At 42.1% G+C, this 27,634-nt stretch overlaps 2 protein-coding genes across 6 annotated transcripts in view; one reads left to right on the top strand and one right to left on the bottom strand.

Annotated features, from left to right (window-relative positions):
* Positions 1-3,062, bottom strand: part of INSYN2B (inhibitory synaptic factor family member 2B) — a 121,018-nt gene extending 117,956 nt beyond the window's left edge. For 3 of the 5 annotated variants that reach the window (XM_003981291.5, XM_019839124.2, XM_023259736.2), the window contains exon 1: positions 2,785-3,059. The gene's annotated coding sequence lies outside the window, so the exon portion shown is untranslated. Of the gene's footprint in view, positions 1-2,784 lie in introns of all 5 variants that reach the window. The other 2 variants (XM_019839132.2, XM_019839135.3) reach the window with 2 other exon arrangements.
* DOCK2 (dedicator of cytokinesis 2) overlaps positions 1-27,634 on the top strand; it is a 416,930-nt gene that overhangs the window by 317,226 nt on the left and 72,070 nt on the right. Inside the window, exons 28-30 of the mRNA XM_003981290.4 lie at positions 5,138-5,236; positions 8,238-8,332; positions 18,793-18,871. Coding sequence (XP_003981339.1) covers positions 5,138-5,236; positions 8,238-8,332; positions 18,793-18,871 — 273 coding nt within the window. The remainder of the gene's footprint in view (positions 1-5,137; positions 5,237-8,237; positions 8,333-18,792; positions 18,872-27,634) is intronic.

The raw sequence follows: 27,634 nt of genomic DNA, 5'->3' as shown, positions 1-27,634 counted from the left end.
TGGCTCCTAGGCCCTCTGATGCTCTACATCCTGGCAGAACCAGGTGTAAACTCTTTGGAGCACAGCCTTATCCATCCCGCTCACTGCTGCACCTTCACACCTAGCACAGTGCCCAGACTTGATGGTTGCTAAGACAGAACAATACACTAGATTCCCCCCAAATCACTACAAACTGTAACTCTGAGTAGCCTACAAAGCTCTAAGATGAAGGGGTTTTAGAGTCCCTGTTTCTCCTAACACAACAGCCTCCCACTTCCGGTCCTGGATCCACCACACAGACAGTGCCAATTCCACCCAGGAATAAAATCTGTTATATAACCACATGGCAGATGTGGGGGTGAATGGAGAAGTAACCTGAGAATGACATTTGGCCACTCTTAGCCTCCAAAGGAAATAAATGTCCTGATAAATAGAACTTTTCATCTCCCTATGAGCCTCCCTTGGTATGAAAACTTTCCTTCATCTCCTCTCCTTGGCGCTTTCTATATTTTATTTTATTTTGGCCCTGCACATTATTTGAAGTTACTATAGCAACGTGTCACCAGCTGGTATCGCGTAGTAATGTTGGCATTTAGGTAGCAAGCTCCCAAAGTTAGCTGCTTCTCTCCCTCTGTGAGCTCATCCCTCCCACAATCTCAGGTGAGTGGGGGACGCATCCACAGCAACGTTGCCCCTCTCCCCCTGTTTTGTTTGTTTTTCAAGGCAGGGCAAACTGATAGCCTCTTCCAGGTCCACTCAGCACTGCAGGGGGCTTGACTGTTGTGTGTATGTGTGTGTAGGTGTGTTTGCGTTAGAGGTGGTTAAATAGATATGTTTGAGTTAACTGATGTTCACCCAGCTATCGGCCTTATCAATATGCTGCTGCTGCTGCTGATGACGACGACGATGATGATTTTTCTATGCAAAGGAGCCAAATGATTTGGGGAGGGCTACTCTCCTGATCCCAGTCATCTAGTATCCCAGCTAATTAATATTAATCACACGATACCGGGTTTCTCTTTTTCTCTCTTGCCATCACACAGTGAAGAGACCCTGGCTGTTTCCCTTTGGAGCTTCAGCTCTCTCCCAGGTGTGCAAGACTTCTCTCCACGCTGATGGGCTGAATTAATTAAGAGGATTGATTGTCTCGGATCGCTGAAGAGGGTTCTATGTGGCAAATAAACCCTGCCACTCAAGGCGTTAAGTAGCCCCTCATCAGCCAAGTGCCTGCGATGATTGCACTTATTTTTACACGTTTGACCTAGTTTCAAACCGTGTCTCTCCATGCTGTGATTCATTAGCTACATTTTCAACCGCCCCGAACGGAGCCGAGGTGACTCTGCCTGATTTGTGCCAGCGTCTCGGATACAATTTCTCTCTGGGAGTTAAGATGCAGGTCCCCCTGCTATTCTGTTTTAAGAAGCAATTTCCCATCTAGGCACCTGGCATGCTGCTTGGCTATGGATGAGTGGCTGCCTCATGCCTTGGTAGTAAATATATGTCACCTATACCATTTCTGCCAGGGATGGGAAGAGGGGGATTCTCCCTAGCTTGGACTGAAGGGCATCCCTCCACCCTGCTGTCCCCCATGCAGTACTCGGGCTTTTCCATGTTGCCAACAGGACTGGGAGATTTGGCTCCTACACTATAAAGTTTGAGCAATGTCAATGTTAGGAGTATCTGAGTTGCTAGTGAATCACACCCCCACCCCATTCCTCTCTCTTTCTAAACATTTAAAACATGGTGGATGTAGAAGTAAGGTCTCAAACTCGTAAAAAGGGAAGGGGACAGGAAGCTAAGAGGTGGATTGCCATGTTAAGGATATTACTGAAAAAGGGATAAACGTCAGAGAGGCATAATATTATCCCATCATTCTATCATTATGTGACAGAGTGTTTGGTTTCTTTCTTTCTTTCTTCCTTTTTTTTTTTGTTTTTGTTTTTGTTTTTTTTTTTTTGTTTTGCTTTGTTATTTGTTTTTTAATTTAAATGACAGAGGGGAACCTGTTCTGAATGCAAACCTGCTGCTGGCATCTCATGCCATTTCACTAATCAGTCGGTCACATTGGTGTGATTTCTGACAGATTTGGTACTAAAGTGGGCTAGACATCATAGTAGGAAAAAAGGGGTGCTTCTAGTCGGATGGAAAACACTGTCATTTTTCATTAACAGCCAAATGCAGGTAACTTGTCCAAACTTCAGTCACATTGCACTACAAATCGTACCGTAAGGCACTGAGCTGGGTTTTTCTATGTGGTAGTTAGAAGGAAGAAATGAACAAGCCGGTAAAAGTAATTTTGATTGATTGGTGGACTGTAACACACTGAGCAAGTCCTTATAAAAAAATAGTGGATCCTTTCGTAAAATGGTTACTCTCTCTCTCGGTGGGGAGTAGAACCCCTTCCCCTTTTATTTTCTTTTAAAATGAAGCATGGAAGTTTCTCTAAACAAGGCTTAAGAAAATGCAGCCTTTTCAAGGTAATCCCAAGCAACTTGAGCTCTGAGGTTTGTTTTTTTGCTTTTCTCCCCCACTTCAAATTCAAATCAAGCCATTGGAAATAACAAGCATTCCGTATCTATGCATTTGGGGCAGCCTGCAGTTCTGACAATGGTAGATTTTCCACCACACACAACCACACACACATACACACACACACACACACACACACACACACACACACAAGCTCACGATCCCAGGACTCATTTAAGCCAAAGCTTTAAAAGTAAACTATTGTCCAAGAGGCGATAGCATTTTCTCTTAGAGGATCATGGATCATAAAAAATAAAACCTGCCCAAATCTCTTACCTTGAAGCAGTAGAATTACCTGCAGAGATGTCCTCCCTTTCCTTGCAAAACGAGCCAGGCTTTGGCCAGCAGCAGAATTACTCCAAAAGAAGGAATAATGAGTCCTTTATGTTGTAATTTTCACTGTTTATATGCAAGAAGTGTAGTGGGTCTGCTCACGTAGGAATAAATAAAAAGCCGAACAAACTGCTCGGCAGCTACCATGTGAAAAGAAAAGACCTCTAGTGGTCATAGGCTGAAATCTTTGAGGAGAGGAGAGATGAGATGGAGGGAGTAGAGGAAACACATGCGTGTGTGCGCGCACACACACGCTCATGCACATGCACACACACACACCTCTCAAACTCTCTGATTTCTCCTTCCTGGCATCCAGCCTGGCCAGCGGGATACACAATTATAAATCTTCTTTCTTGGTTTAAGTGGGTCCTGCTTAAGTTAACAGAGATGGTGGTGTTCTGTCTCGTTTGAAAAGGACTGATAATTTCACAAACTCACCACCACCCCCTGGGGGCCTGAGCAGAAGAGGATTTGCCTTCCTGGATGGCCAAGACAGCTCACTCCAGTGTAGAGGCTCCGGGTCCGCATAAACATAGTGTCCTCACTGTTGCTCCCAAGAGTCCCAGCTTTGCACTCTCTGCCAGCTTTGCATGTTTTCTAAACATTTGTGGTGTGTGAGTGTGGTGGTGGTCACTGGCGGGCAGGGCTGGCTTCACGGGTGTATGACCTTGCCTGGTGCCCAGAATGGGCACTGGGGCTGTCTTGAAATTCTGAATAATTTTTAATAAGGACTGTTCATTTTCATTTTGTTCTGAGCCCCACAAACTCTACAGTGGGTCTTGCTGATTGGGAAAGCATGTTATTCCTAACATCCTAATTGGAAAAAACCTAGAAGCAAATGAGATTCCTGATCTCTGGGAGTTACTTTTAGGAATGTGATCTTGAGGACATTCAGTTATCCAAAAGACTTCCTGTGGAGGAACACAGAAGGAGTTTCTTGGGACATTGAGGCTGTTCCTCCACTTCTATAAACTATAAAGCTGTAATGTAGAAGGATATGTATTGTGTGTGTGTGTGTGTGTGTGTGTGTGTGTGTGTGTGTGTGTATGTGTGTGTGTCTTTCTAAACAAAGATAGCAGTTTGTGATACCAAGCCCATTTTCTTGGTTCACACATAATACTTCCAGGCCCACCACTCTGGTATGCCATTTGTCTGACACCTTTTAGCAGTAAGGTTCCCTGGAAAGACCTACATCACATTGAGCAGGCCCTCTTCCATAAGCCTGCCCTTGACCAAACCTAGTGGGACTTCCTTTGACTAAGATGGCAGTCCCATTGGAATCTTGCGGGAGACAACCTTGAGTGGCTCCTCTCTCCTGGTGGATTTGTGGTTGGTACTCCCTTTACAAGGTTTCCAGAGTAGATATTCCTAAATGCTGCTTGCACATACTAGCCTAAACAGAAAATACACCCTGATACAGAGTCATACAATTTGGAAGGGTAAAGCAGAAAGGGGTATGGTGATGTACTCTGGTGCATGAAAGAATGTGGTTCTTGCTCCTCTGATCCCATGGATCCTTCCAGACCCAGCTCTTCTCCAAGTCCTTGCATTGATTTCTCTCTTGTCTGAATCCCTCTGACACTTGGTCTGCTTGGCAGATTAAAGGTCTTGTACTTTTTCCCTCATGGATGTTAACCTTCCTTTCCCAACTAGATCATGAACTCCTGAAGAGCAAGAACCACCTCTTCTCATTTCTTTTATCCTCCAAAGCCCTTAACAAGTGCTGGTTACTGGTAGCTACTGGCTTCTCACTGACTGAGTCATGATGGTTTAACAACTGACCCCTCTATAGAGAAAATAAGTGAATTCAAAGCATTATAGGAGTCATTTGATCTTTTTGATACATATGTGGGGGTTGAAATGGATGGATTATTGTCTTGCTTTACAGATAAAACAATTGGGGCTTAGATATTAAAATTATTTATCAGAAAATCAAACTGTCTTCAGGATCTTGATAGAGACTAGATCTCCTGACACCAACTCAGTGGTCTTTTCCCAAAGTATAAGCAGCTGTAGAAGTGATAGGTCAGGCCCTATCTTCTGTATCCGAGCTCCCACTACGGTCCCAGTCACATAATAGGTGTTCAATAAATGCTTTTTGGAAGAACGAGCCCATAAACGAACCATAAGGAGACATTTCTTCATAGGCAAGTTTCACTTGCTGATCCCCTTGGGGGACTTTTTATACTTGCCTGAGATGGTTCGGTGTTTTCCTGTCTGAAGTCAAGGAAATGAGAAAGATGAATCTCATGGTTTCTCTTCACTATTTCATGGCAGTTTTCTTTATTTCTTACAGAGTCACTTTGTGGCATGTATGACAGCCATCTTAAACCAGATGGGTGACCAGCACTATTCCTTCTATATTGAGACCTTCCAGACCAGCTCTGAACTTGTGGTGAGTCTACAGGATGCTGGGGTGGGGGGCAGTGGAGGGGAGACATGCCACACTGTTGGCTCTTAAGAGTTTAGAGTAAGAAGGGCACCTGGGTGGCTCAGTCGGTTAAGTGGCCGACTTCGGCTCAGGTCATGATCTCGCGGTCCGTGAGTTCGAGCCCCGCATCAGGCTCTGTGCTGACAGCTCAGAGCCTGGAGCCTGTTTCAGATTCTGTGTCTCCCTCTCTCTGACCCTCCCCCATTCATACTCTGTCTCTCTCTGTCTCAAAAATAAATAAACGTTAAAAAAATTTAAAAAAAAGAGTTTAGAGTAAGATGTCCCAGTGGACCTTGTGCATGTGTGTAAGTTACAAACACATTCATGTGATTTCCTAGTTCTAATTTCCATTTAGGCTTGTATATACCACTTCTGAAAGATGTCTTCAGTCCCTGTCAGAGGTGAAACCTGAATGTCCAGTCTAAATATGCCGCAACAAATGTTTATTGATGAATTATGGACATTTGGGGGCTTACAAGCATGAGTGTTAGTCACACAGTCTTGGATTTGCATCCAGGATTTGTCCTGGAGAGCTATGTGACCATGGACAAATTAACCCCTCTTAAGCCTCAGTTTCCCCATCTGAAAAGTGCGGATGATGTTATTTATGTCATAGTGTGGGGAAGGATTAATGAGAGCACAGAAGTTCTCACATATTAAGTTACCAGTAAAAGGTAGCTATTTCTATATGATGATCACAAATGCATGGAGGAAGTTGGCCTCTGAACCCCCTTACTCTTCTAGCCTCTCAGGACTCATTTGTTACAGAACTGTCTGCACAGGACTGTAGCCTATAGGCTCATAGCTCTGTAGCACATGACTTATCAACATAAAGGCCAGCCCAGGCTGTCCCAGGGTGTAGCAGTCCCTTTGCCCTCAACATAATCACCTTTGTCATTGTCTCCTTACTGCTGCCAGTCAGGAATTCTGCTGCTGGGGCTCACTTTCAACTTTCCTTAGAGTAACCAAGGGTTCTAGAATTGAACCAATCTCTGAGAGTGGCCCATATAAAGGGAATTATTAGAAAGCCAATGTCCTACTCTTTCAGCCATTCAGCAGAGAGATAGTCTCCTCACTGGGTGCAGTATTGGGAAGAAACAGAACCTATTTCTGGATATACACAAAAGAAAACAAAAGGAGAGCCAAATATCCCAGGATTTCTCCCCAATTTCTCTATGCCATGTGACATGGAAATAGAGAGATCAGGATCCTAATGTTTGATCCTCAATGGAAAGAATGGTGGGAAGAGAGTAGGAAAGGGAATTCTTATTTGTTGAACACATATGCTTTCTTGTATAATCTTCACAACAGTATAACATAGGGATTAGTAGTCACATTTTACAAGTCTACAATCTGCTTGCTCAAGGCCACATAGGAAGTATGTGGCAGAGTAGGATTTGAACTTCTGTCCTAACCCTGACAGCATGCTATAGCTTCTCACTCAGAAGCTAGGTTTTACATCTATGAGCCAGAGGCTTTGTTGCCATAAGAAGGGAATGAGCCTGTGATGATACCCACACTCCCCCAAGTGATATCAAGGATGAATAATTCTCAGCATTGTCATCATCGAGCACTTAATGAGCTCTTACAATGGTCCAGGCTCTATGCTGAGCATCCTTTAGACCGTGTGCACTTAATTTTCATAGTAACTCTTTGAGTTAGATGTTATCCCCATTCTGCTGATGTGGAAACTGGGACTTAAAGTATTGAGGTAATTTTCCCTAGAAGCAAAGATTGCTGAAAAGGAACAGATGTCATTTCCAGAATTTTGCAATTTAGCTTAAAGCAGTGATTTTCAAATTATATTCCTCCCATCTTCACTATCTTCTACCATAAACACACACACACACACACACACACACACACACACACACACACACCACAGCTCTTCTACTTTTATCTATTTTATTTTATTTTTTTTAATTTTTTTTAACGTTTATTTATTTTTGAGACAGAGAGAGACAGAGCATGAATGGGGGAGGGTCAGAGAGAGGGAGACACAGAATCTGAAACAGGCTCCAGGCTCTGAGCTGTCAGCACAGAGCCCGACGCGGGGCTCGAACTCATGGACTGCGAAATCATGACCTGAGCCGAAGTCGGCCGCTTAACCAACTGAGCCACCCAGGCGCCCCTACTTTTATCTATTTTATATGTTAGGTTCTGGGTAATATTTTCTTTGGACCTGGAATTCTGCTGTTAGAATAACTTGGAAACCACTGGCTTAAGGAAAGAACTCTGAGTGGGTTTCCTACTGATTTTAAATTTTACTGAAAGCATACAGACAGTATGACTTTTCTTCCTCAAGCTTAGGAGTGTCCACATGACAGTGGTCCTGGTCTTTGCCATTTGGACTTGTCTTGAATTTGTATTCTCCAAAGATGGAGCAGAATCTTGGCCTGCTTCAATCAGTATCTGATGGGGTGTGTTGAGATCCACTCTGAGCCTCTTCAAATGAGAGGAAGAGAGTCCCTGGGCTGTTTCCTCTAATGTGCCCATGGATGTATCTGTGACATATGAATGAGCTGTGTTTATACGACTGATAATTAGATGGTTGTGTTTATAATTGTTTGCTAAATGACCTGAGATGCCTTCACAAAGTATAGAGTATTTCCGTATTAAATACATATCTGGGAAGATGATTATAAAATTGCAACATCAATAAATGCATTTACTTCTTTCTTCCCAAAGACAGAATTGCTAGTGCTTTGTTTTGAGAGTGTTTTCACTTTCCATATTCACATTCCACTTGTATTTGTGAAACAGTCTCCTGGTAACTAACTTGAAGCTTCCATTTAAAAATCCACTGCTGTTGGTTTCTTTGGACTTATTTGAAAGGCTGTGCCCTTTCCTTTTCTGACCCTCCAAAAAATAATAAAGAAAAACGTAAACAGCCAACAAGATCTGGGCACTTCTAGTGAGTTCCTACAAAACAAGATGACGGGTGTGTTTCGCTTTACAATTTCAGGACTTCTTGATGGAGACCTTCATCATGTTCAAGGACCTCATTGGGAAAAATGTGTATCCTGTAGATTGGATGGCCATGAGTATGGTTCAGAACAGGTGAGCTGTCACTCATTCCTAACAGCTACCTTACCCCAGTGATCAGTTTAAAGAGCACTCGTAGAGACAAGGTGGGGATACCTTTTCCCTGGTGAAAATAAAAAGTGTAGCAGAGTCTTTCTACCTTTAAACCCCAAGGAGTTCCACACCAATCTTGAACCTCCTTTTTTTTTTTTAATGTTTTAGTCCTCATGCCTTTTTTATATACTGAGCTGGCTACCCCCCACCTTCTCCATTCTTCAAATACCAGTTAAAGTAACATGCTTTGTGAAGTCTTCCCTAAACTCTCGAGACAGTAGACCTTAAGGTCAGCCTTATTAAAATTATATTATTTTAACATTTATTCAAAATAATAAAATATATTTTGTGGCACAGAGTGAAATAAATTTAGGAAGCATTGGATTAAATAGCTTTGAAAAGATTTCTGTGCTGCAGGACTTCCTAGAGCCTTCAGTATGCTCATGGAATTCTCTGGAGGATTTAGGATACAGAATTTCACAAATTTATTTGTTAGTGGAATCGTTTGGTGTTCATATATGTATGCTTCTCTGTGTGTATATAATTTCTATTAACATCTCATAGGATACCAGTATAACCCAAGTATAATTCAGATCCCACATAACCCAGCACAACATTAAAGAAAAGTGATTATCTCTCAAATAGTATCATCTCATCCAAATGAAATTCAAATGATAAGACTCAACAATACTTTCTGCTATTCCCTTTCTCCATTTCTGTGGTTCTCAGTATCTCTCACATCCTATGCTTTATTCAAGTTTCTCTTAGAATCTTATTCTCAGTCCTTATCCACAAACCCCTTTAAAATTGGATCCTCTTGGCCCCTTCCCCTTTTTTCCCCTCACTTACTTCCCTTTGGTTTTGTATATTTATTTTAAATCCACCCAATGAAAGGCCTTCACTCTACACTGTTGTCTGTCTCTACCTGTTGCCCTTGTTCCATATCGCAAAACCAAGAATTGACTGGCAAATGGGAATATCCCTAGAGGGTGAAAGAAAAAGAGAAGTTGAAGAGGCAGATCCAAAATTCTCCTTAATGGGAGGCAGGGAGAAAAGACTCTAAACATTTACTTATTAATAATTTTGTCATTGGATACAGTCTGAGAATTTCTATCTCGTGTATGCCTCATAGCTGACTCCAGTCCCGGGTGACCCTCATCCCTTACCTTTCTGTCCTCTGAAAAGATGTTCTTCTACTAATTGGATGCCTAAGTGTCTAGCCATGTGACTTGATAGACACACTTACCCACAGTGCTCTTGGGGCCAGCTTTAGGGGCTGGTGAAGGGAAGAAGAGGTTTCTCAAGGCAGAAGAAAGTATGTCTGTGCACCAGAGCTTATGTTGGGAGGAGGAAAATCACCCCAGCAATAAAATGTCAGAATTCTCATTCTGAGCTAACCTTGCCTGCTAACTCAGGCCACATCACAGATCAGAGGCAGGTCCATTTCTACCTCTATGTCAGGGCCAGCTTTCTGGGTCTGCAACTTGTGCAGTTGCTTACCACCCTGCACTATAAAAGTCCCCATACTTGGTGTAATGCCCTCTCTTTATCATCTTGAAATTCTTAGTAATTTTTCGACAAGGAGATTCACATTTTCATTGTGTACTGAGCTCAACAAATTATATAGCTGATAGTACCTTATGTCAATGTTCAGTCATCTCATATTATGGTAGTAGCCAGCTCTTAAGCTGTATGTGAATCCTCTTACTGTCTGCCAGCTGGTCAATAATGTCTTCAGGCTTTGCCAAAATACATGAACCACCCACATGAGTCATCTTCAACTCACCCTTTACTTTAGATACATTCAACTATTCACTGTTATCTACCAGTTTATTCTTCTGTGACTTGTCATAAACTATTGCTTTCCTCCCTTCTAGGCCAAACTCAGCATGAAAGTATCCTTCAAATTCTTGACACTATAATCTCTCCTTTGTGGATGCTTCTAGAACTCTTGTCATGGTAGGAGAATGTGTTCTTTTCTTTGTGTTTCTACACATGCCCATATTATGGCACTTATTCTACTGTACTATAATTATCTCTTCACATGACTGTTTCTGTCACTAAAGAATGGACTTCTTGAAGGCAAGCACTATATCTAATTTATCTCTGTGTTTCCAGCTCCTACCGCAGAGGCTGACATTCATAAATACATATAATGAACTCTGTGTATCCAGTGAGTACTTACTGATTAGAATTTTTAAAGGAATCTAGTTTAAATTTGCCTAAGTAAAAGGAGAGTCAAGTTTATTAGTTCAGACAACTGAAAAATCTCAGAGTTATGACTTCAGGCATAGATGTATCTAGGTGCTCAAAAAGTGTTGTAGGAAATCTGTATCTCTATCTTTGCTCTTTTCTCTGTTGGCTTCATTCTCAGGTAGATACTCTCTTTGTGGTGGAGGAAATGGGCTCTAGAAATTCCAGATATATGTCTTGAATTAGCAACCCCACTAAAAAGAAAAGGCCTCTTCTTCAATAGGTATAACAAGAGTCCCCAGGCTAATATTCAGAGTTCTGGCTTAGGCTACATGCCCATTTATAAACTTCTGTGGACAGGAAAATGAAATTTGCTGTTTCATCAAGCTTGGGTCACGTGACTCACCTTGCAACTGGGAGGCTATGGTTAGTTCTACCCAAACCACAAAGCCTGGGAGCAAAAGGGGAGGTAGGGGGAATAGTTACCCAAAGGAAACATCTAGGTGTTATTACCAGCAGGAGAAATGGATGATAGATAGGCAAATAAATGCAGACATCTACCACTTATACAGGGTCAGGATGATGGAAGCCCAGAGAGGCCGCAGCCCTGACCAGGCCAGCAATTCCTTCTGCGTCATCTACAGTCATCTTAGAGGAAGCATGTGGAAGAGTCTGGAGGAATGTCCCCTCCTACAGTGCCAGCGAGCTATGGACTTTAGTCTTTTTGGGGGACAGGCCCCAAGAGATGATACCATAATCCTTGGTTTCTTTAAACTTAGAAAATTACAATATGATTTTCTAAAGGATCTAAGGAAGTGGAATTGTCTCCTAAGTAGAAATATTTGTATCTCTTAAGGATCAGCTAAGTACTTAAGTCTCTACATTAAAAAAAAAAAAAAAAGAATCAGAAATATAGCCGGGTTTCAGACTTCTTAGTTCTGCCACTTCTATTTCTTGGGAAGTCATTTAATCTCTTGGACTCTCAATTTCCTGATCTGTAAAATGGGGATTAATTATAATCTCCATTTCATGGTATTTTTTGTGAGGATAGAATGAGTGACTCCTCAGCACAGTGGTGGGACCTCAGAAAACTCACTGAATAGAAGCATTGCCATCTCCAGGGGTAGACAACAAATTTAGCCTTGGACTAGAGAAGGATGTGCCTAACGTCAACCAGAAAAATGACTCTTTTCTCCTTGAAGTCATGTCGATGAGTCAGTAGATGTCCTTCATCTTCAGTCCACAGTGGGGCACTTGAAATTTTCTCACCTCTTTTACATTTGCTGTGATGTTATGATAGCTAACATGTATTGAGCACCTAGATCCACCCCTGCTGTGAATACCTTATTTAATCTTATAATCTGTATGAGTTTATTTAATCTTACCAACAAATTTATGATGTAAACTACTACAGTCCACATATGAGGACAGATATTACATATGAGGATAGATGAGTAACTCACACAGTGTTGCACTGCTAATAAGCCATGCGATCAGAGTCCGTGTTCTTTATCTTTACTGCTTTATCCTGTAAAATAGTGAGGCTCATTTTATGAAGTGCATTGTACAGATGTGCTCACTGCATACGTAGTGGCTCAGATAACTGAAAGAGACCCAAAGAGGTAACTTGTCCAAGGTCATGCAACTAGTTAGTGAAAGATTTCAATGTAAATTGGACAAACAGAACATTAGCCTTGCTTAGCCCTGACTAGGATTTTTCAGAACATCATTTCTACTTCCTATGCTGGTTAGTATGTACTTTACAATTTCCTTCCTTCCTTCCTTCCTTCCTTCCTTCCTTCCTTCCTTCCTTCCTTCCTTCTTTCCTTCCTTATTACTTATATATTACAAAACTTACCTGTTTTTATAATTTCTCTGTTATCACTTATGATTTATGTGTGTATGTATTAGTCATATGTAATTTATTTATCTTCTTGTTGGAGAAAATGGAGTTTTCCAGAGTTGAATGTCTCCTCAGCTGTGTGTACTGTTTGTGTATGCAGACAAAGCGACATGTCTACTGCAAGAAATGCCTTCTGTTAGAACATTTTTTTCTTTTTGGTAAGATGCAGCTTTCAGAAAGATTTGATTTACATGATACGGTAAATTTTTAAATGATGAAGTTCTTCATAATATTGTAAACTAACAAAATTATACCTAGGAACCTCTTTTCTCCCCTTCCATCTGCACCTCAAGCTGGAAATCCAACATTTTGAGGGGGGTTGGGGGTTTGTACACATCCCTATAGCATCTTAAATGGAATCAACCAACACATATTTATTGAGTGTCCTGGTTATGCAGGGCTCTAGGGAGTGGGCCTGTGCCGTGGTCCCAGAAGGCAGGGGGCTTACGGTCTAGTTGGTGAGACAGTAAATGTGCCCATGGAAATATGACCAATTGCTGCAGTCACTGCAGTGAGTTCAGAGCACAAAGAATATCCAGACAAGTTAGGATTTACGACTGCCAGGGTCCATATCCTGCCTCTACCATTTAATAGTTAGATGGCCTTGGGCAAAGTTATGTAATTACTATGACTCAGTTTTTCCTCCTGTAAAATGGGGCTAATAAAAGTACCTATCACAGTTGTGAGGGCCAAAATGAAATGAAATAATGTACACACAGTGGTTAGAACAGTGTTTGGCACATGGCAAGCATTTCATAAGTGTTAGCTATTTTTTTTTCCTTGTCACATTCCTATGGTTTGGGAATATCCAAAATATTTCACAGAAAAGGCAAATCTGGACCAGATCTTGTCTACCTTTATCAGTGACATATTTCAAGGTCTAACATTGTCTCAAGCACATAAGAGGCACACAATGGGGTCACAGAAGTCAAGTGTAGGATGTTGAGTAGGGCAGTGCCCAGCAGTCCTATGGTGGCTCCAACGGGATGCTGACAAATCACTGACTGCCACTTCCCCTTCCTACTACCTACATTAATTTGCAGTGCCTACTCCTTTTTATGGACCTCGCCTCCTCCAGTGCATATTGCCCAGAAGGAGGCCTCTCCATGGGTTCTTTAGCCAGCACAGCACAACTAATCCTGGTGTTCAGCAGGCTGCAGGAGTCTAGATCCCAAGAGCCTACTGCATCGCTTGCTAGAATCCCAGATTACATGAGCGGTGTCAGGGGCACTGCGGAGTGAGCCATTCCTTGACGCTGAGCTGGAAGCTGTCGATTCACTCTAACCTCTTGGGTGCATGGAGCTTTTGTGTGTTGTGAGGCAAGCAGCTTAAAGGCTCTGGGAGAATGGATTTCTCACTGCCTCAAGGGGAGGAGTGAGAGCTCCCTTCTCCAGCTCTTTTATTTTCCATTGTCCAGTTTTAACCAGTAGAATCAACTGCATCCTATGGACTGCAGGGGGAAGGGGAAATGGGATTCAGAGAGGCCTTCTCTCTCCCTTGGGTGTTTTCACCAGAAAGGGCATACCCTTTTATTTCCACAGCACAACCTCTGGGTGTGGGTTGGTTGTCACGTCAGAATGTTTTCAGCCTTGGATACTCCTGCCACAGAGCTACCAGGTGACCAGGCTGTTAACAATAATGACAACAACAGTGACTGACATTTATTGAGGACTTCTATGTGCTGAGGCATTAGGCCACCAGCTTTATACACTACATCTTATTTAACCTTTACATGGCTTATTTCACATAAGGGGCAGTTGAGATTCCCAGAGGTCAAGCAACTAGCTCCAGGCCACAGCATGGAAGAGGACCAGAGTGGGACTCTGACCCGGGATCAACTTGCTCCAGCACATGCTGGAGTCTATGTAATAAAAGTAATACCAATAGCGCCTACTTCCTAGTGATATTGTGAAAATTGGTTGAGAAAATTCATATAGAACACTTAGTAATATCTTGTTAAATTTTAACTATCATCATTATGACCCTACTGTGCCTTCAAGGATCTTTCTGCCAGTTTCTTCCTTCTTACAGCAGCTGACTTCTCTCTCTTACAGCTTCTGCTTCCTGTCAGAGTCATCTGTTCATGGCTTCTACTCAGGACGTAGGTCACTGCACTCTCCCTGGTTGTCATGCTATCGGACTGCCTAAAAGGATTTGATTTAACTACACTTCAGGCCTGGGTGCCCCCACGGGGTACCGATAAGGTCACCCATGGGCTGCTGGCCACCCAGGGAAGACTGTCTGAGTCAAGCGTTGGCCTTGTGCCCAGGCAGCTGTGGGCAGAGCAGCAGGATGATAGGGACAAAGTGTATAGGAACTTTGGGCAGAATGGCAGGCACGAGTTCGAGCATGCCCAGCGCCAAAAGACTGTGCAGGCTGGCCTTCAAGGGAGCCAGTATATCCTTCTGGTTAAATGCAAAGTCTTTAGAGAGAGACAACCCTGAGATTGGGTCTGGACTCTGCTGCTCATGTGCTATGTGAATGTGGGGAGATCATTTTATTTTTCCAATATTCAGTTTCTTCTTCTGTTAAATGGGTGTAACATTGGCTCATACCTCAGTTTGTAGAATTACGTGAAAGAGTGTCTGTTAGAGTACTTAGCACAGGGTACATGAATACCGGTACTTCTGTAGTTGCTATTATTAATAAGGTGAACTCATAGCTCCCGTTGAACAGAATTAAGAGGTTTTCTTATGGACAGAATAGCATAGTGGTTAAATACCTAGGATGTGAAGGCATCGTACCTCTGTTTAAATCCTGGTTTCACATGTATTGTCTGGGTTATTAGGAAAGTTACCTAAACTCGTATCTCTAAAATGGAAACAACATCTAACTGAGAGAATTAATGTGAGAACTAAAAAAGAAAAACAGAAACACAGAAAGAATCCATGCTAAGTACTTAGCAGAGAGCCCTGCCCATTACTGGTAACTGTGGCTCTGATTATTATTGATTTTATAGATCCTGCTAAGCATTGCAAATGAGTTGCAGGAAGTGTTAGGTTGAGATTTGATCATGAACTTTGTTTTCAACAATTCAAGTTCATTGTTGAGAGTAACAGAGATCGTTGAGTATGTTTTAATTCCAATCTACTTCACCATATTAGTGCTTAGGATTTAAGTATAGTTATTTTTAAAGAGAAACCAAAAGACATAACTTTTCCAAACCCATACATGAGAAACCAAAGTTAAGTGATATTATGATTCCCAGTGGGTAGCTGTGGAAGAATCCAGAGAGAGGGAAGAACCTTGACTTACTGCCCCCAGCCCTTATCTGCTATCAGTATCCACCATTAACACAAGAGTGTTGATCAATTCCTGGTCATTCAACTGGCCTTTGAGAACCAGAGACAGATTTAGGCTGACAATCAGAATAATAACTATTACTGACTACTACTAATAGCTTTGTTGCTTCTGAGAATTTGTAAAACTCCTCATTTTGGGATCACATTACAGATTACAAGAAGTTTATAACATGACAGCCACTCAATGCATTTCCCTCTGAGGAATCAGATACTAATCTTAAAGGAGAAAATATAGATATTTTTCAAAGGCATATTAGCAAATGACAGAAGAGCAAAACCAAAGAAATCTCACTTTCTGACATCCTGATATGGGGAGGATTTTGTGAAACTTTCATTGTTTTGTCTTTGTGTGATCCTGCCTACCTCAGAACTGGTTACTGGTTGCAACTTGTCCTGTCTTCCCATTTTGCTGTCAGTCCCTGACCTCAGAAGAAGAACGAAGCCATGCAAAGGGTCTGAAGTGGCCATGGCTGCTCTCTTACTGTTGTTACCATGGTGTCAGGCACCATGCTCCACCCTTGCCATGTTTTTGCCATTGAAGCCTGCAGCAACCCTGTGAAAGCGGTTACACTGTTGGTATTTCACAAGCATGGAAGCTGAGATGTCAAAGTGATATTAACAGATGTCCCAAATCCACACAGCTGGCAAGTGGCAAAGCCAGAAACCACATCCAGCTGTGCGTGTATGTGTGTGTGTGTGTGTGGGGGGGGGGGTGGTATACAAATCTTGGGATCCTGATACCAGGCTGCACTGTCTTCTTTGTTCAACAAACATTTAAGTGCTTGATGAACACCTGGCTCAGGTTCTTTACAAGGAATGCTCAATGTAGCACATGCTATAATTGCCCTGCCCACACTCTTGGCCCATCCAGAGTATACCTGCAGCTTTGGTGGACATTCACCACACATCCTGAGAGCTTCCTACTTCTTTCATTCTCTGGACTTTCTCTGGCTGCAAGAGAGAGACCAGTCCATCTGCAAGGCAAGCCAGAAGTGCTAGGGACTTAATGTCCTCAGGAGTAATTTTCACCTTGTGAGGGGCTGGCATTAGTAAATAAATAGCCCAGGTTCCTCATCCCTGGGAGGGGATACCTCTGATGTGCAGGTATGCTTTATACAGTCTTTCAGAGCTTCCTAAGCAAAAATCATTACCCAAAGCAATAACCTTCTAATTAGTACTTTCTTTACTGGCATCCTATTGTGTCTCAGGTAAGCCAAATAGGCATTTTCCCTGGACCAGACATTCAATGGATAAGCAGTTATTGATTATTCACTGTTAATCAAAAATTTTAGACAGTGGTACAGGTAAGGTCTATCCACTCTCCTTGAAGACTTTACAAAAACACATGCACAATGGAGACTAGATCACAGTTTGGCATGTGGCAGTTTGGAGGCTATTGCAGAAATCTAGGAGAGAAATGATGGTGGTTTGGTTGAGGTCACTGGCAATGGGGTGATGAAAAGAAGTCAAATTATGAGTGTATTTTGAAAGTAACACTGAGAGGTTTTGCTGACAGGCCAGGTATAGGATATGAGAGAAAGAGAAAAAATCAAAGATGCTTCCAGGTTTTTTTCCCCCACTGAGCAGTTGGAAGAATGGAGTTACTCTTAACTTAGATGGGAAGACTACAGGTAATAGGAGTTGAAATTTTGACATTATGTTTGAGATGCCTATTAGTCATCCATGTGAGGGTATGGAGTAAGGAGCTGGGTTGCAAGCTGGAGCTCAAGGGAGAGACCAGGGAGGAAGATGTAAGTTTGGGAGCCAAAGGCAAGTAGGTTGGAGAGTAGATGAGATCACAGAGGGAGTCTCTGATATCAAGGAAAGTACAGTCTAGTGGAGCAGACAGGCATTATTGAGTCACACAAATAAGTCATCCTAGACCATGATGAATTCTGAGAAAAGAAATTGCAATGACCATCCTTTGGGGGACACAAAGATGCAGCAAACCCTGCCCTAAAGAGATTTAAAAGAAGAGAGGTAGTCTATACAAAGGAGGAATGCAGCTTTGTATCAGAAAACAAGAAAAAGCACAGAATAGCAGTGAGAAATTAGTCCAGAAAGGATGGGGTCCAGTCATGAAGGCCATTGACTGTCAAGAGAAAGAGTTTGGGCTTATCTTGTGGACAGTGGACAGTCACTGAAATGGGTGATTAACATGACTGGAGCTGTCAATTGGGCAAAGTATTCTTGATATTGAAGAGGCAAGAGATGGGAGGCTGAAAGACCAGTCAGTGGGGCTTGGTAGGAGGAAGGGAAGGAAGAGATGGATGGGAAGACATTTAAGGAGAAACACAATTTGACAACAGGTACCAAAATGTTAAGTGGGCATAACATTTGCTAAGTATTACCACTTCAAGAAGAAGACTGGAAAAGAGGTATATATAGGAGGTGCAAGGCATACGTAAAGAGCGATCACTGAAACACTGTAAGAGCTGAGCATCTAGGATCATCACTAAATGACTGATTACATAAACCGTGACACATCCATACAATGGCATACTCTTCAGTGATTAAAAGGCATGATGTATATCTGCGTTCATTGGCACGAAAGGAACACACTATTTATTGCTGAGTAAAAAAGACAAGCTGTGAAACAGCATTTGCCGTTTAGCCCTATTTATCAAAATGATATCTTTCAAATACCACTCATGTGTATACATCTAGGGAGACCTTTGAACATAACGCTCATCAGAATCTCAAGGATTGTTTTCTCTAGGTGATAAAATTTGGTGGTTTTTTTGTTTGCTTGTTTGTTGTGGAGGAGGCAATTTCTGTCTTTCTGGATAGCATAAATTTTCTGGCATAAGCTTGTAATAGTTTAAACAAAAGATAATGCACATTTTCTAGGGAAGTCAAATGGTTAGTTCTTAAGTTCTTGCAGAGCAAACATGGCCCCAGGTCTACTGTATGAGCAGGTGGGTCAGCTGACCTCTTCTTTGGGTCTTTGAGCCCCTCCCTGAGGGAACTTTGGTCTGGAAGATGGGGAGGGATGCTTGACCTAGCATGCTGAGATGGCCTAGTGACCTTCTCCCCTCTTCCAGGGTCTTCCTGAGAGCGATCAACAAGTTTGCAGAAACCATGAATCAGAAGTTCCTGGAACACACAAACTTTGAGTTCCAGGTGAGTGTGAGGCACCATGGTGTGCTTGGGGTGCCCTGGCAAGGCGGCTCTAGCATCTTGGGCTGATTGCTACCATCAAACACATCTCGAAGCACACATAAGGTATGCCAGTGCCTCTGGGGGTTTCCACAGACGGGTGTGGGCAAGGAGGGAACCAGGCCCTTGATTGAAGCTGAGGGTTTAGAACCAGGCCCTTGATTAAATAGTCATTAACTGAGCAGCATATGCAAATGTGACTGTATAATGTATCTTATGCTAAAGAGGAGATTTGCGTTCATCCATTGTCAGAGTGGGTACCACCTTTTAGAAATGTATCACATTCTTGTAGTTTTCTATTCACCGGAGCCTAGAAAAGCAGCCACTCACACTGAAAAATAAAGCTCACAAAGCTCACAGTACATTTCATGATTCCTTCAGAAGTCACTTTTTGGGTTCAGACAATCCCTGGGGCCTCTGTGAGATGTGAGGGTCTCAAAACACATCCCTGGGGCAAGCAGAGTGCCACATCTGCTCAAGGCGTAGGCAAGAAGAGACAATTCCTCAAAGCCTTAGGGAAAAGTCCAGATTGCTACCTCTGGAGATGTGAGAGAGAAGGTCCCTGAAAGGGGATCCCTCCTCTGGGGAAACCCCTGACCCCCAGGATCTCTTGCATGCAAGTTTAGCAAGTAGCCGGTGAGCTGAGGCAATGGTATTTTCTGCCTGCTCATCTAGGGTGTTCATTTCTTAGCTGGGCTTTGGCCTATGACTAGATGTGCAGCTTCAGACAAGGCCTGGGCTGTCTCCATGCCTCAGTTGGCTCATCTGTAAGAAGTTCATAATACCTACTCTTTCTGTTTCATAGGGTTTTTGCAGAATTGGAATGTGTCAGGGGGCTTGCTGGGAGAATTCACTGTAAGGTTTTACCAGTCTCCATTCAAATGCTTTCTCCCCTGACTGAGCCCCTTTGAGGGTTCCCCGCTGGTCCCATGGTTTTTATGTATTACCACTTAGCCTGTTGTAGTCTCTTCATAGCACTAAATGTTATTTGAAATTATCTTTTTTATTTGTCTCCATGCACATTTTTTTTTCTCTTTCCTCCAGTAAAGTGTAAGTTTCATGAGTGTAAAGACCTTATACTCACAGACTCTACGCTCTGTGCCCAATGCATAGTAGGCCTCCTTGGGGAGATGATGCCTGGGTGGAGGGCTACAAGGTCCACTCTGTTGGAAAGAGTTATCCTATAAGTATTTAATAAACATTATCTTTGAATAAGATTCTCTCCCACTACCTTGCATTCAAATTAGGCAACTGAGCTATTATGATAATGATGATAAAAAGAGTAGCTGCCATTTTCTGATGGCTTACATGTGCAGATCTCATGGGAAGCATTCTATGGGCATTATCTTTCTCAGCCCTTACCACTACACTACAAGTTAGTTACTCTTACTAGTACTTTTTCTGCTGGAAGGATGTGGGAACTGAGACTCAGAGGTGATAAGCAGATAGCCTGAAGTGTCACAGCATGTCAGCGAGGAGTTGGGCCCAAAGCACAGCAGTGGCTGACATCACAGCTGCAGATCACCACAGTCATGTGCTAGATAGGGAGTCACCCCCGCACTGGGTTCATGGAGAGGTTCTGGCTGAGAGTTATAAATCTCTGACATGGAAACAAAACATGTCACTTTGGCTGTTTTGAATCAGGAGAAGTGTTTGATTCCCTTCCAAATGTGAACCAGATGCCTGCAGGCTTCAGGTACGAGTGTGTTCCAGGAAGCTAATAAGGTCATTGCTTTTTTGGAGGGGCAGCTTGGAGTAACATACCTAGAGGCCAGCAGTGAGGCAGTGTTTAGGCCATAGAACTGCCAGCTAGTCCGTCCATCTCTTTCCGTGGGTGGTGGCAATGACAGCCTCAGACCTGGTTTCCCCGACTCTGGCTCTCCTCCATGGCCTTAGGGGATACTTTCCAAGAGAAGTGCAGCTCCTGTCCCTCATGCCATTATTTTAGGTTTTATCCTGTTTTCCTGAAAAAGAATCTGCATCTGAGAGATGCCCAGAGAAGTGGGGATTTCATACATAGAAGGTTTGAGCTTATGAGCTGTGTGACTTTAGGCAAATTACTTCACTCCTCTGTGCCTCAGTCTCTTCAATATCAAATTAAAATACTAATAATAGCTGCCTCATTGGATTTTTGAGGGGATTAAGTGAACTAATTCATGTAAAGCACTTAGAACACTACCAGGAACATGGTAGCAATTTAATAAAATGTTAGCTTATTATAATAATGGTCATCATTTTGACGTGATGGCCCTAAAATATGTCAAATCTAGGAACTCAATGTCAGTCCTTGGTAAACAGGATAGTGGTAAGGCATCTTTCCAGTCCCACACATTGCCTAGGGCTGTCATACCCACAGAGTTTCATAAAACAGAAAAATGGCCAACATTACAGAATGAAATAAGTCTCTTTTCCTAATGAGACTTCCATAGATATTTGTTAAAAAGTATTCAAGAACAGGATCATTTTTCAACCTTATCTTTGTTCTCCTACCTTCTCCTCACCCCGTGCGAGAATGGATTTGTTCTCTGTACCCTGCCTGGAACATGCCTTGTTTCCTTCTTATGGTTTCATTAATTATGCATTTAATATCAGCAGGAACAGCATCCATCACTAAGCGCTGCTGGCCTTGGCAGCCACTGTCCAGAGGAGGGGTAGGTGCAATGAGATTATCTCTAATATCTTTTCTGGAACTGCGGTTTTATGATACAAAGGGCAAAAAGCAAGAAGCTCTGTGGGTGCCACTCTGTGGGTGACAAGACCTGGGAATTATAGAAATTATGTTTTCTGCCTGAGGCTAAAATAATTTGCATTCCCAAGCCCTGTTCAGGAGGCTGGGCCTTGGCATTTACATGCATTTGAATGGTCAGGGAAGACCAAGGGAGGATTTCAAGTTCAACTCAGCAAGGAATTCTGTTTAAGAGCAATTCTCATGGGTCCAGGACTACTGCAACACATTATGAGGAACTCAGAAGCAGAGCAGAGCACTGCTCTGCCCTCAGGGATCTTAGAGTCATATAGTAGGCTGTAAATCCATCTTCTAGCATCCAAGCTTTTGAAGATGACTAACTTTTTTTTTTTTAGTTTATATATTTATTTTTGAGAGAGAGGGAGAGAGAGAAAATGTGCAAGAGAGGCAGAGAGAGAGGGAGAGAAAGAATCCCAAGCAGGCTTCACCACCAGCACAGAGCCCAACGTGGGGCTCAATCCCACAAATTGTGAGACCATGACCTGAAGCCAAGAGTTGGATGCTTAACTGACTGAGCCACACAGGTGCCCCAAAGATGACTAACTTTTATTAAGCATCTACTTAGGGCATTTTCATCCTCACCGTAACCCTGTTAGGTTGGGATATACCCAGTTTACTGGTGAATATACTGAGCTTCAGAGAAGTGGTTGACTTTTCTGTTAAAGGTCATCTAGCCGCTAAGCAGGAGCTGCTGGAATTCAATTCCAGTCCTGTGTGCAAGTCCCAGGCCCTTTCCACTCTTCTGCACTGTCTCTTAAAAACAGAGTGCCTTTCAAATCTAGGAGACAGCTCTATTTAGCTTCAGAAACACTGTCTGCCCTAGTTAGCTCTTGCTGGAATCTGGGATAGAGAGCTCTACACTGATTGGCTGTGGGATTAGATTCTCCATATTGGGTACTCTGATTGGCCAGGAATCCGTGGCTACACTTCAGATGTGCTCTTTGGCCCTGGGAAGATTGTTTCTCTCTTAGGCAGCTGTCTGATTACTACTAAGAACATTCTCTCTACTTGGGAAACTGTAATTGGCTCTGCATTTGGTAATTCCAGCCTTGGCCTTGAGGCATTTCTGGATCAGCTTCTGGGCACCAGATCACCTTGGGATCATTTTTGAACCTGTACTGTAGACCCTATGAAATGAAAAGGATACTTCCAGTCATTAGTGAAGGACTAAAAGCAGGCTTGGTCTTTATAAAGGCAATGTAACTAGTAATGGCCAAAAAAAAAAAAAAAAAAAAAAAGTGTGAGAGAGTATACACACACATGGAGAGCACCCATTGAAGGCTTGAAGAGGCCCACTGTACCCCCCCCGCCAGAGTACTTCCCACCCAGGGAAGATCCTGGGGGGACAACTTCCCCACACCAAAAGATGGTCGCATGCTTGGGGATAGCTTCTTTGGCCATACCTGCTTCAGCTTGAGGACTCTAGACTACCTCTGACATGATGTTCCTAACCTGAATCCATGATTGGAGGCTTTTACTCCCAAAATCACTCCCAAATTCCCAAATTAACAAGAATGCACAGGGAGTGCTGGGCTTATTAGTGAACTTGCTCAACAAATATTTCCTGAGCATGTGCTGGGTTAGACACAACACTGCATATTGGATATTCAACAGTGAATAAAAAGAGGGGGTTCTTGCCTGCAGGATGCTCACATCCATTAGAAGAGACAGGAAATAAATAAGTTCAACTTAAAACATGTCAAAAATCCTGTGAGCAGGGTGTAATGAAGGTGAATGGGTGGATCTGCTTTAGACAGGGCACATTGGGAAGGCTTCCCCAGGAAGTGATATTTGGAAGGCAGCTATGCTCACCATTATATGACCAATGCCCACTTAGGAAGTGATTTTTGAACTGGGATTGCAAGATGAAGTAGGAGTTTTCTAGGCAGTGATTTCCTCATTTGGCCCTTATAATTACCTCCCTTTACATACTATTAGCTTCATCTTTCCAGATGAGGAAACTGAGCCTCAGAGAGGTAGGGCAACTTGCCCATGAAAATGGAGCTGATAACTGGAGTGGAACCCTGGAAGGCAACCTTACAGTGTCTATTAAAACAAACAACAAAGACAACAAACAACAAAATCTATGTAGACCTTGTCTCTTAACAGTTCCAGATCTCAGAATGTTTACTACATTATAGTCTCTCATGCATAAAGATGTATAAACAAAATGTTGATTACAGCACTGCTGCCAAAGAAAAAAAAGTTGGAGTTAATCTGAATGCCTATAAACAGGTAATTGGTTAAAATTAAAGTATATACTTATAGAAGAATACCATACAGCAATAAAAGAGAGAGAAGTAGATCTGTACAGGCTAATGTGGAAACATAGGCAAGAAATATTGATGAGAGAAAAAAGCAAGGTACAGCAGACTACTTTTTTTAAAAAAAATGTCTATACATGTTTGTTTATACATAAAAAGATTTTTAGGATATCCAGGAAAGTGTTAAAAAAATTTTCTTCTGAGGAATTAGACTAGGGTCCAAGTAGTATGGAAAATTACTTTTTATCATTTAATCTTTTATACCATTTTTTTTGCCATGTGTATATTACACTTATAATTTTTTGAGAGTTAATTGAAAGTAACTAAATTCTAGTTATACCCGCTAGCAGTATGACTTTGGGGGGTCATTTATGTGGATCTCACTGTTTACTTAAATTTGTGAAATAAGGGAGTTCAATCAGATGACCCTTAAATTTATTCTAGTTGTAACTTTCTATTGTCCTATTATTTCAAAATATTAAATTTCCGATCAGAAGCCACCTCAACTCTTCCCCCAGGGAAGAAAGATCCATATGTTTGACTAAAGCCTCTGTGGCTTGCCTGAGCCAGCTGAGCTGGGTACTTAATAGACATGCCACCAGGCAGTTGGACAGGGAGGAAAGAAAAATCTAGAACCTTTTGAAACAATGGGAGAATTTTTCTAACAATATGGTGATCAATAAATAAATATTTTCTAGCACCCAGCTACATTTAAGCCATTGTGCTGAATATGGCATTAGGGATACACATAAGTAGAAGACAAGATCCTTGGTGCTTGTGGAGCTTACATTTGGAAAGACAGGACAGACAAATAATCTATGACTAGCACCATGGACAATGCCACCACTCCATTTACTGAGCACCTGACATGTGCCAAGCCTGTGGTGGATGATTTCATGTGCATATTATTTTATTTTATTTTATTTTATTTTATTTTATTTTACTTTACTTATTATGAAATTTATTGTCAAATTGGTTTCCATACAACACCCAGTTCTCATCCCAACAGGTGCCCCTCCTCAATACCCATCACCTACCCTCCCCACCCTCCCACCCCCCATCAACCCTCAGTTTATTCTCAGTTTTTAAGAGTTTCTTATGGTTTGGCTCCCTCCCTCTCTAACCTTTTTTTTTCCCCTTCCCCTCCCCCATGGTCTTCTGTTCAGTTTCTCAGGATCCACATAAGAGTGAAAACATATGGTATCTGTCTTTCTCTGTATGACTTATTTCACTTAGCATAACACTCTCCAGTTCCATCCATGTTGCTACCAAAGGCCATATTTCATTCTTTCTCATTGCCAAATAGTATTCCATTGTTCATATAAACCACAATTTCTTTATCCACTCATCAGTTGATACCTAGCACTTAACAACAATCCATTCTGTTAGTTACCATTATTTTCTTCCATTTTACAGGTAAGGAAAATGAGGTTCAGAAGTCAAATAAGTAGCTAAAGGCAACCCAGCTAGTAAGAGATAGAACTGGTATTCACATCGTAGTCCATGAGACACTGATGCTTGTATTTTCTTCACTACCACTGGATGATATTGTCACGGAATGTGAGTAGAGCACAAGGGTAGGTGTAGAACAGTAGACCCAAATCTGTGGTTGCACATACTAAGAGCTACTCAAATTCGGAAGGGTTGAGCAGACCCGATGTGCCATCTGAGAAGGCTTTGTGAAAGAAGTGGGTCTTGAACGGGGCTTTGATGAAAGAATAGAACTTAGGTACAATAGATGAGCCAAGCCAAGGAGGCCAAGATGCTCATGTTGTGTCTATGGAGTCTGAGCAGATCAGCCCCCTTGGAATAGGCACTTTATTGAGGGAGAAAACACTGGAAATTGAATGAGGCCTGAAAAGCCATGTTATTGCATTTTGTCCTGGTTCTTTAGGAGCAAAAGACAAGGAAGGTCCAGAGCAGAGGCATTATGAGCACCCAGAAATGTCTGCTTTGGCCACTGCTCACCTCTCAGGTTATTGCATAGAGCCACTCACCATGACAGACTTCCCTCAGTTCCAAAATTCGTTCCACATAGCTCTCTGAGCAAAAATGGGCTGGGCCTGTGGATGAGATACTTAGGGGCACATTTCTGATCTACTAAGAAAAAAGAGGCATAGGATCTATGATCTCATAACCCACAAAGATCTTCAAGGAGGGAAGACAAAGGAAAATCAGGTTCACTTCTAAGCATGTACCCCACAGAATTGAAAACATACATCCACGCAAACACTTGTATGTAGAAATTCATAGATACATTATTCATAATAGCCAAAATGTGGCAACCACACAAATGTCAGTCAATGGATGAATGGGTAAGTAAAATGTGGTATATCCATATGATAAATTAGTATTCAGCAGTAAAAATAAGTGAAGTACTAATACATGTGACAGCACAGATGAACCTTGAAAAACATTATGCTTAGTGAAAGAAGCCAGACATGAAAGGTTACATATTTTATTATTCCCTTTCTATGAAATGGCAGATTGAGCAAATCCACAGGGACAGAAAGTAGATTAGTGATTTCCAGGGGCTAAGGGGGAGACAAGAATGGGGAATGACTGCTAATAGTGGGGATGGTTGTATTACCTTTTGTGAATATACTGAAAACTATTGAATTCTATACTCTAAAAAGTGAATGTTATGATATATGGATTATATATAACAGGAATGGGGTGGCAGAGAAAACATTTTTGAAGGACTAAGTCAGGACAGAGGCTAGCAAGAGGCTCTAGATTTGACGTGTCTGTGTGTTCCAGATGTGTTGAGGGGACACTTCTGGAATGGTTTTTGAAAGTAATAGCAATTCAACTTACTTTGTCCTATCTTTGTTCTTATTGTGCCCTAATTATTCTTATGGAAATTTCCTGAAATCAGGAATTTATCACCTTCAAAATAACACTTTCCATGCCCTTTGACGGGTTTTCTGTTTCCTTGGATTGTTGTTCCATCTGATCTTAAATGGGGGGGAGGTATTAGCTGTGCTTAGGCAGACCAAAGCAACACATTTTCAGAACCTTCAAGTCATGGGGGCACCAGGAGGAAGGACAGCCAGAGTGGCCGGGAAAACTGACCTGTATAGTGTGTTTGGATAAGCAGTGTTACTACGGAAACAAGAGAGCTTGAGATGTGATTCTTATGGGAAGTCTTTGAAGGATGTTGAGGAAGGGAGTGATAGAACCCACCTTGGTTTTTTTTTTTTTTTTTTGAACCCACCTTGTTTTAAGAAGATCCTCTGGTCTCTGTGTGGAGAGTTGACTTGATGGACTCCACAAGCCAGTAGTTTGCTTCTTTGTACTCCAGGAGCGACTTGGTCTTTCGGACCCTGGGAGATAAATTTCAAAAAAGAAAAACTTTTTCTGCCCACAGAATGTGAGCCCCACGGGGGTAGGGACTGCTGTCTGTGTATGTGCACTCCCTATGCCCACATGACGACAATGCCTAGCATGTAGAAGGTGTTCAATAAAAAAATGTATTAATGCATCTTCAGGCAAAGACTGACCATGGTGTGTAGAAAGAGTCCTCAACTTTGATCAGAAGGCCTGAGTTCAAATTCCAGATCTACTGTATATATAACAAACTGAGTGACCTTTGGAAAAATACCTAACCCCTCCAAGCCTCATTATCTTCATCTGTAAAATGGGACTAATGATAGCTACCAGGTTTTAAGAGATGAAAGGAGGGATGTATGGGAAAGTGCCTGGCCCATGGTAAAA

The sequence above is a fragment of the Felis catus genome, chromosome A1 (assembly GCF_018350175.1).
Source record: "Felis catus isolate Fca126 chromosome A1, F.catus_Fca126_mat1.0, whole genome shotgun sequence".
Lineage (NCBI taxonomy): Eukaryota > Metazoa > Chordata > Mammalia > Carnivora > Felidae > Felis > Felis catus.
This window is presented reverse-complemented; position numbering and strand designations above follow the sequence as displayed.